General features: G+C 39.3%; 1 protein-coding gene across 1 annotated transcript in view; it reads left to right on the forward strand.

Annotated features, from left to right (window-relative positions):
* The window catches only part of LOC149785564 (uncharacterized), a 79,247-nt gene extending 77,342 nt beyond the window's left edge, over window positions 1-1,905 (forward strand). The window contains exon 50 of the mRNA XM_089979912.1: window positions 597-1,905. Within this exon, the coding sequence (XP_089836038.1) occupies window positions 597-883 (287 nt within the window). The 3' untranslated portion in view covers window positions 884-1,905. The remainder of the gene's footprint in view (window positions 1-596) is intronic.
* Window positions 1,906-10,435: the final 8,530 nt, after the last annotated feature.

Consider the following 10,435-nt stretch of genomic DNA (forward strand, 5'->3'; position numbering starts at 1 on the left):
AATTTTTTAAAATTTTTATTAATTCCCGTTTTAGGAAGGGCAATTAGCCGTGATTATCTAAGATTGGTGCATGTCTGTTTCGCTTATTTTAAATTGTTGTCTAACCAAAAAACTTTTCAGAGGTAATCACAGAATGGCAGTGTCCATATATTTTACTGACAAGTTTGTTTGCAATTTGCTAGTGTTGATTTTAAATGTACTCATAATTATTACTGAATAAATGTACTATAAACTCAGCTGAGGTTATTATTCCACCGCATGTCAGGCTCCTCAGTTGTGTAAAACATATGTACATGTAAATGTACAATAAACTTATTTTCCTTAAAAGTTAATTCGATCCAGACTGTCTCTTAACACAAGACAATATGTGCATGCTACATGTTCATGGTAAAACCCCTTAATAATTCTTTGGTTTATGACATTTAGCTTATGTGGATTTGAAATGAGATAGAAATTTTTATATACTTTACATGTCTGCGAGAATTATTTTGCTTATTAAAAAAGTCTAAAATTAAACTGAGATGAATAATTTTGAGCTAAAAGTAAACATTTTACATATTTGTATGTCATCATTATGCCTTTGTTTTCCCTTTCAGATAGCAGAACACTATTACTTAGTTGGAACCCCTCGACCGGATCTGTTAAAACAAGCTGGGACTCGGTATTCTCCTCTGACTTCCCCTTGCAATATGAAGTATCCGCGGGAACTGTCCAGGGAGGCTCTGACATCATTCAATGGCAGGAGACCAGGCTAAACCAACTTATTTTTTCCGTTGACAAAGAATCAATTGGTCCAGCAGGAAAGGACGTCTTCATTAGCGTCCGCGCGATCTCGCCAAGTGGATTGTATGAGATTGCCAACGCGCAGATTCTCCTGACATAACATGACCTCATACAATCAAAAGTTATTCACTATGCAAAATGCAGAATGTTAGTTTCTAAATAACATCGTAAGCATCAATTAAAATTTGTAGCAAACACCTAGATATTAATTTAATATTAACTAATAGTATTTGGAACTAATATATGTCAATTACATACCGTCCTTCCCGAAAACACATAGATATTACATCCGTATTAATTGATAGTATTTGGAACTAATATATGTCAATTATATACCGTCCTTCCCGAAAACACCTAGATATTACATCCGTATTAATTAATAGTATTTAAACTAATATATGTCAATTACATACCGTCCTTCCCGAAAACACATAGATATTACATCCGTATTAATTGATAGTATTTGGAACTAATATATGTCAATTATATACCGTCCTTCCCGAAAACACCTAGATATTGCATCCGTATTAATTAATAGTATTTAAACTAATATATGTCAATTACATACCGTCCTTCCCGAAAACACATAGATATTACATCCGTATTAATTGATAGTATTTGGAACTAATATATGTCAATTATATACCGTCCTTCCCGAAAACACCTAGATATTACATCCGTATTAATTAATAGTATTTAAACTAATATATGTCAATTACATACCGTCCTTCCCGAAAACACATAGATATTACATCCGTATTAATTGATAGTATTTGGAACTAATATATGTCAATTACATACGGTCCTTCCCGAAAACACCTAGATATTACTTCAGTATTAATTAATAGTATTTAAACTAATATATGTCCATTATATGCCGTCTTTCCAGAAACTTTCCTTCAATTTTATCGAAAAAAAAATTGTTTATTTGTAAAAAAAGTAAAACTCATCTGTGATACATTACACTAGAAAACATCACAGATTTGACTTTAGTTTATATTTTGCTTTCTGTAGAATTAGAAGAAAATATTAATATTCATAAAAAGTATGCCTTTGTTTTGTATTATTTTCTTTCTATTTCCTTTTTTATATAATTATTAATAAAATATTTTTTTCCTAAAATCTTGTTTTGTCTTTGTATTATTTAGATCGTGTTCTGAAAATAACTACACACACATTCACCAGATCAATCATATCTACCTACCTCATTATAATAACTTGTTCCAAAAATAATTTTTTCAAATGCCACGAGGTTATTATAATAAGTAAATCAAAGTGATATGGGGTGGAGTGGGGGCTAAAAACGCATATTTTATAACAAATCAGTTACATATGTTAACTTTAGGCCCGATAACTCTTGCAGACAGTCTCTAGTCTTGTGATAACTTTACCGTTCTTTGTAATTACGGGAGTATTTACTGGACTTGGGCACCTGTGTCAACAAAATACAATAATAGTTGGTCTCAAACCCTAGATTTTCTGGTTTTGTTAATTTATTTGAAGGAAAAGAGACGAAGAGTGCGAGATGATGTACTGCTTGTCTACGAGTGTTTTAAGTTCTTTGGTTTGTGTGTCTCTTTGTGAATACGCTAGCGATTTCCCACATAGATTCAAGTTAGGAACTCATCAACCAGTGTTGAGGCATGGAGACCAGAAAGGCTTTTAAAAACTGAGTTTTTAGAACTCGTATGATCTCATATGATGTTCTAACTTATGGAGACTATGCAGGCTTTTCAAACTGTATGCTAGAACCATATGACATCACACACATAAAATAGCTTTCAGCGTGGTGATTTTCTGTTAGTACCGTTCTAAAAAGATGTTTTTGAACTAACGGAAAAATTATAATTGGTACATTTTGTTTAATTATTTTTTTCTCTGTATGATGTTATTTCCGTGGATTACGATTCTCCAGGTCCTAAGATTTCAGATATTACAAACAAATCTCACACTCAAATCCAGACTCAACTAAAAGTGCCGACTTCGGATTGGGCAGTGATTCGATTGCATCCAGTCAGACGTCAGTATTTTTCACTGCTTTAGAGTTTTGACCTCTTTGGCCAAATTTTTGGTTACCATAGCAAAAGATAATACTCGATTTAACGATGACATTTTCGATGTGGGCTTTATATATTCCATCTGTCATGTTCACTTCAACCTGTCAAAAATGTAATGACAATCGATAGACAAAATGATGTTATATAACTGATCAATTGTACAAGTAGCACTCTGGACACATGAAAAGTATGCGTTTGACGAAATAGGTAAATGACAGTGACATAAAAATGCCAGAGAAGGAGAACATCTCTGTTATTGAGCAAAGAGCATACTGTAAAATCAAGGCGCTCGTAGGATATTCTCTGATATAAAGATCGACTTGGATCAAGTTTACGTATGCAATTATCTGTCATACCCTACAATTTCGAGGTGGTTCCTTCGTTTTAAAGATGGACGCGAATCCATCGAAGATGACTCACGTTCTGGAAGACCATTGTCTGCAATTGGTATGTGGGAAGCAGCTGCTGTGAAGGTGGCAAATGATGATGATGGTCCAGTCACAAAGGAATATATTTATATTATCACGTGCATTAATTTGTCAGCTGAATTCATTTTTTAACATATTGAAGAATACTTTGAAACCCAGAAAGGTTTGTGCAAATTGGGTCAGCATTTGTTGACGGCTAATCAAAAACAGACTCGAGTAGTTAAGGGGGCCACCCTACGTACAATAGGAATTAGCATTACAGAGACCCCTGGGCCACTCTACGTACAAGGGAAATTTAACATGGCGAAAAATCGTGGGCCACTCTACGTACAAGGGAAATTTAACATGGCGAAAAATCGTGGGCCACTCTACGTACAAGGGGAATTTAACATGGGGAATAGAGTTTGGGCTTGTTTAGGGACAAGGGGAATTGAACATGGGATTTTTTTTTTAAAAAAAATTTTTTTTAAAAAAAGGGGTAGGCAATTGAAAGGCTATCTCTTTTCGAGAAATATGGGGGCCCTGAAAAGGGCCTTTGGGTTTTCTTCTTCTTCTAATTTCTTCTTTTTCTCCACCAAGTTCTTATTTTATCTCCTACACTCTTCTTCCCTTTCTTTTTTTTCTTCTCCTCCTCTTCTTTCTTCTTCTCTTCCTCCTCTTCTTTCTTCCTCTTTTCATTTTCTTCTTCTTTTTCAATTTTTTCGTTCCATTTGCGTATTCTTATTCTTTCCTCTTCATCCTCCTTCTCCTCCTTTATCTCTTTCATGACACCACTAATCTTGTCCTTTGATTTTCATAAGTTATTAATTTCCATCTTTACACGATGGGGACTATAGGAATAATGGTCTTCAACGAGTCTTATTAACATCTGTTCCATTATTCCTAAGTTGTCTAAAACGTCTTGCAAGGTTTGTATTTTGTCCATTTGGTTTGACGCCATCTTCTTTTTATTCTTTGCAGAATGGTTTGAACAACGAACACTGTGGGTTCTTATAGTGAAAGCGCGGACGTGAAGGAAAACATCCCCCTAATAACATAAAATTGATCTTACCTAGATCATGACCGAACATCGCGCGTACGTGAAGGAAAACATCTCCTACTTTCTCATTTCATATAATATAACCACAACTATACTCTCTACATACGCTAAGAATCAATAAATAAACCCATAATCTACTATTCACACAAACTTACTTCAGCATTTACAAACACAAACACACAAACTTACTTCAACATTTACAAACACAAACACATACACTTCCACTATTAATAAAGAGTTAGTGTTTATATTCACACTACTCTACCTACACACATTGGCAAATCGATCGTTATTTCTTTTCTAGAGTATTGGGTAGCCCTGAAAAGGGCTGTTTTGTTTGGAACTTCATGGACACCTGGTTAATGGTGGCACCTTCCAGGTCTGGCGCCACATACACATCTTATCCCCCAGTTACTTTTTACCTTTTGGGGGGAGAGAGCAGAGGCAGGATATGTCGCTTCAGAATCCCAATTTTCGCTCTCTGGGATTCTGAAATTTTTTCTTCTCTCCTTTTCCTCCTCCTCTTCTTTGTATCTTCTCTCCTCCTCTTTGTATCTTCTTTCCTCTTCTTCTTCTTTATATCTTCTCTCCTCCTCTTCTTTGTTTCTTCTTTCCTCCTCTCTTATCCTTCCCTCCTCGACAATGGCTTCCGCGGCCAGTTCATTTAATATGCGCCTGGCATATTCCAGATGCACATGAAGTTCCAACAGTTTCTCCAGTCTCGTGTTCATTTTTGGTGTTGATCAATCAACAAGGGTAGCTGGACTGCCGAACGAGTTTCAATTTATAGTGAAAGCGCGGACGTGAAGGAAAACATCCCCTAAAACATAAAATTCATCTTACCTAGATCATGACCAAAAAACAACAACAACGCGCGGACCTAAAAGAAACACTCACTCACTTTTTTATGCTACCCATCACTATTGTAAAAATTTTTATAAATCACTTCAATAGACTATCCACATAAGCAAAGCAATCCAATCTAACCCCAAATATACACCTCAAACACCAAAAAAGACATAATTTTAATCTACTATCCACACCAGCCTACTTTATCACTTACAAACACACAAACACACAATCCTATACACAAACACATACCCTCACATTTTTTTGAAAAAGAGTTAGTGTTTATTTTCACACTACTCTACCTACACACATTGGCAAATTGATGGTTATTTCTTTTCTAGAGTATTGGGTAGCCCTGAAAAGGGCTGTTTTTTTGTTTGCTATGGCATTCTTTTTTAGTTTCTAAGAATGCGATGTCCTCTGAGGATAGACTTTTTGGCGATAGGTCTGCTTCTTCGGAAAGAGAAGAAGAACTCTTTGGTGTCGATACGACAATCGACAAAGCCTCTGTCAGCTTCAGGTTGCTGCTGCTGTTGTTGCTGCTGTTGCTGCTGTCTCTGAAGTCTGTACTTCTCTGTCCATTCTTCTTTTTCCCTGTTCATTTCTTCTCTGAAGAGCTCTTCTATCAGGTCTTCAGTAACTTTTAACATTCTCACATTCTCTATTTCTTCTGGCTTCGGTATCAGACTGTGTCTGACCCTATGCAAATTCACGTAGGCTTCGTTGAGCTTAGCTAGTTTGGAGCACATCTTCTTAGGAGGATGAGTCGACAATGGATGGTTAGACTGGAAACAACCCCAGTTCTTAAAGTCAAAGCGCGGACGTGAAGGAAAACATCCCCCACACGGTTTTCGAGTCGCAACGTTCAGTGAGTGTCATGAGAGGGATAGTAAGAAATGAAAGAGCATCAATCCAACATTCTTATAGCTAAACAAAAAGACAAAGGCATTTTTTAAAAACACAACATTTTTTATTCAAAAATCACTTAACACTAACCAACAACAACTCTAACATTTTTTAACAATAATCCAACACTATAACATCAAACAATTTTTTTTCAAATCGCAAACATTTTTTTTCTCAATTGACAATCTACTTTAAACAGGGCTGACAACGTTGTGAATGAAATTGTGATTTCCACTGTTGGAAATCATTAGGCCATTGATGGACACTACGTTTCCTAGCTTGAGACAAAAGATAAGCATAATGGTCACAAAACCATCGATCTACTTTCACATCGTTTCTAGCAGAAGAACGAGGATCAAAATGAGTCACTAAATGTTCTAAGGAATAGCCCAGGCTGCGATGATGCAGAAATTACACACAGTACTGTCCACACACCAAGGAATCTGTGCCTTGTAATTTCACGTTATTGAAACGGGTGGTTTGAGCATTTCTTCTCATAAAATCGATGATATCGTCTTCCAAAGGGGGCAATCCGTACGAATCGAAATATTCCACACAGCCTTCTTGAGGAAAGTAAACGGCTACCCAGTGGGTTCCTGGGAGATGACTGTCGTCCGTGTTGATCACGTAAGCTAGATGGTCTTTAGGTTTGCGATGAGGGAGTTCATCTTTAGCACAGACGACAGGATTCCAAGAAGCCGTATACGAACTGTGGTTCAAAAGGTAATAAAGTTCCCAGGTATCCATGTTTTTTTCTTCTTCACAGGTAATAATAAGTCGTCAATTCGATCCTGACTTTTTGCTTGAAAATGTCTGACGAATAAACGGTTATTCGTTCTGTTTCCTCACTCTGATTTAGGAGAGCTTCGATACGATGGATCTCTTGAGTGGTTAATGGTGGACAAGAATGTTCACGCAAGTCTTTATACCACTGGTGCAACACGTCTTTGTTCGAGATGAGACTCCAAGCTTCGTCCAGATACTCGTCCAATTTTTCTTCTTGACTCAACATCAGGCATTTATCGTGTTGAATTTGACTGGGATGATCGTTTTGACATCCATAACAATTTTTCTTGATCAATTCCGTCATTTTGTCGACCAAGTGTTTGGCAAAACAGGAGACTAAATGGGCTTCTTGTTCTGGCCATCTCGACATCATCATGATCACTTCTTCTTTTTCCACAGTCTCCTCACATTCCATCTTTAAAGTTTCTCCACTAGGTAAAGAGGGAGAACAGTCTTCCATGGTTTCTAATAATCTAGAATGACTTCTCTCAAACTGTTGATTTCTATGGTATTATCGAATTCTGCATACAGGATGACGTTCACCGTTACATCAGGGTCTCGGTTTGCAAACTGAATTTCCACACGAATCTGGCCTGATTTTATAGGGTGGAAATGTCCCTCGTCGCTGCCTTGGTCAGGAGTGAAATCGAAAGCCCACAAAGCATAGCCTCCTACATAATCGTCGTACGTAATACCGTGACTGGTGTTGGTTCCTAACTGGCCGGTGGCTTCGTACAGGGACAAGTACGATCTCAAGTAATTCTTCTTCTGAAAGTCAGGCTCAAAGGGTCGGGTACACAAGGTCGTGCCATCGCGACTGACTTCGATTTTGGACACGCCAAAGTGTTGAAAGTAGAAAGGATTTTTAGCCAAAGCTCCGTTGAAGGCTTCATTTTCGACGATACCAACGATCAAACGTTTGGGTAGCTGTCCTTGGAACAGATGATCTTCGATCATGGATCGCTGTCCCTTGGGAATGGTGAAGGTTTTCACTTCCACGGGTCGGATCGGATACTTAGCGGTCGTTCTGCTCAACGTCTGACTGATGTCGTTACCCACTTTAGGTAACACTTCTACGCGTCGTACGTAGAGCCTGGCTTCCTCGATAACAGTTTTGCAAGCAGTATTACCTATCAAATGGAAAGCGGCACTGCTACGATTCAGTCTCAGGCGGACATTCACCCCGTTCAGAAAATATTTCTCTTGCAACCACATGTCCAAATGCAAACGATCCATTAGTTCTAAACTTTGTCCGTTTTTGATTTTGTCTCTTCGTTCTACAAATCCGTCATTGTTTGGTGTTTTGGTTGCATCAGTTTCGAATGTTTCAAACTGGCCTGCTTCGTCAGCTTCCCATACCACACAGGCATTGAGATGAGTGTTCTTGGCGTCTATTCCGTACGTCAAGAGACTTTCCAGGTACGCTCGATAAGGGTAAGTATCCATGCTGCTGCTGTCCAGTTTGTTGTTCAAGTACAAGTCCACTCCGCTAAACAAGGAATGCATGAAATTGTTGACGGGAGCTATTACCTCATCGCCATCTAGGGTTGAATTGTCCTCATCGACAACTTTGACTTTCAAGTACAAGTAACTGCTATTCAGATCGATGTAATCCTCGGGCTGTCCTTTGATTTCAAACTCGATGGGAGCTGAGGCTGTCAATGAGGAGACGGGGTGAAATTCCACCCATTGGGATTCTTGCATCGTCATCATGGTGGGGGGCATGGCAAACAGATCCAGTTCCGTCTTGGAACAAGCGCAAGACTCTCGGTGCATCATTTTTTTGTCTCTTTTCTCAATAATCGAAAACGTCTAAGTCTCGAACGGTTCTTCTTTTCTTGGCCTTTCTAGCTTGAAGTCTGGTGAAAGGGTGTTTTCTTCGTCGTCTCTTTCTGCCTTGTCCTTGCTGAATGCCTGACTCGGTAGCGTGCAGGGCATTTATAGGTGTGTCTCGTCGGCCTAAAATGTCTTTGCCCGTTTGCAGCAAGACATTTTTGCCTGCCCTCATGAAGGCTTCTTTAGGGTTTTGTTTGTCGATGATGACATTTTGGAGAAATTCTTTGCCTTGCGTCAGTGCCGCATCTTTCAAGGCGTGCAATCCGCGTGTCACCATCGGTTTCAACACCGGGGCCACCGAACGAAAGGCTGATTTCAGCATATCTCCTAAACCGTGTCCTCGCTGTCGAGCAACCCCTCGGTACACTGGATACATGACTTACGAGTCGTGAGAGAACCGTTTTCGAAAATGGAGTTTCACCGTGACTTTTCCTTTGGTGAATGAAATATTTTGTCCCAAATCTCCTTTTATAGCAATGTTGACCGTGTCCAAATAAGACTTGCTGACAGGCAAATAGTGAGGATGGACAAATTCGCGGTGGACGTGGTAAGTGTTTCCACCTTCCTCGTCAGCGTTCGTGGCAGAATCCACTTTGAAAGGAATGACACGCAGTAACGGTACGGAGGTGTGTCCCACCACGTTGTACTCCACCACATCGGAATACACGAACATCAAATTCAGTCCTTGATTCAGTTCTACTGGGGCACGAAATAACTTGCTAAAAGACTCGTTGTCGTAAACGATGGGTAATTCGTTTTTCTTCATCATGGTCATTCTCATGTCCATGTCTCCGCCCAACATGTCAAACAATTCAGGACAAAATAAAATGGACACGATTTTACTCCCGTCAAATTTCATCAAGAAGCGACGAGCTGCTTTGTGGTATTCCATGGTGACACTTTTTTTGGCATCCTCCAAAGCCTTCAGAAACACGACATTAAACCTGGAGGTTATGGTGCTGACCAAATGTTGACCACTAAAATAATAGCCTGGGGGAATGAACAAGTGATAGGTGGTGTACTTTTGATTTTGTAAACGGGTTTTCTTGTCATATTTGCCATGGTTATCCAACCACTGTTGCACTCGCTCGTCATAAACTTCCACATCAAATTTATTTTGATTGGGAAGGACATTGAGGACTTGGGTCGGGTGAATCATTTCTACTAAAGCCACTTCCCAATGGGCTTCGTGATCTAAGGGGATGGCTTGAGGTAATTTGGCCGTGTAACAGCACAACGTGTTGTGGGGAAACACCTCCATGGAACTGTCACTGGGTAAGGTTAAGTAAAATTGGTTTTGGTGACTCATAATTCCAGAGTTCTGTGGCTGTCCGAGGGGTTACTGGACGTCAGAGGCGTGTCTCCTCCCAAAATGGGGTTCTGGTTGTGGTTGGAGTGGTGACTGGCACTGGCACTGGACACAAGGTTCCCGTGGTTCCCGTTCGAGGAGAATTTCAGGGAGGGATTGGGAAGCAGGTAACCGATGCAACTGCTCAATAAAATGGTCCACAATTGTTTGTCTCCTTGTTGCAAACTCAAATTGGCGATGGCTGCCCCGATGACACAATACACCACGAAGATTTGGCAGAAAAAGACGATTTGCGTTTTAGGCACACGTTCTCCACACCACACCCACAAGGGTTGTTTTTGTAAATCTTGCACAGAAGAACTGGGTGAAGGAGGAGTGGTCGACGTAGCTGCGTCTGCTGTGTGAAAGGGCATGATGGTTACTTCTTTTTATAGTCGATGAC

Source organism: Sinohyriopsis cumingii, chromosome 13 (genome assembly GCF_028554795.1).
Source record: "Sinohyriopsis cumingii isolate HCF-2022 chromosome 13, ASM2855479v2, whole genome shotgun sequence".
In the NCBI taxonomy this organism is placed as follows: Eukaryota; Metazoa; Mollusca; class Bivalvia; order Unionida; family Unionidae; genus Sinohyriopsis; species Sinohyriopsis cumingii.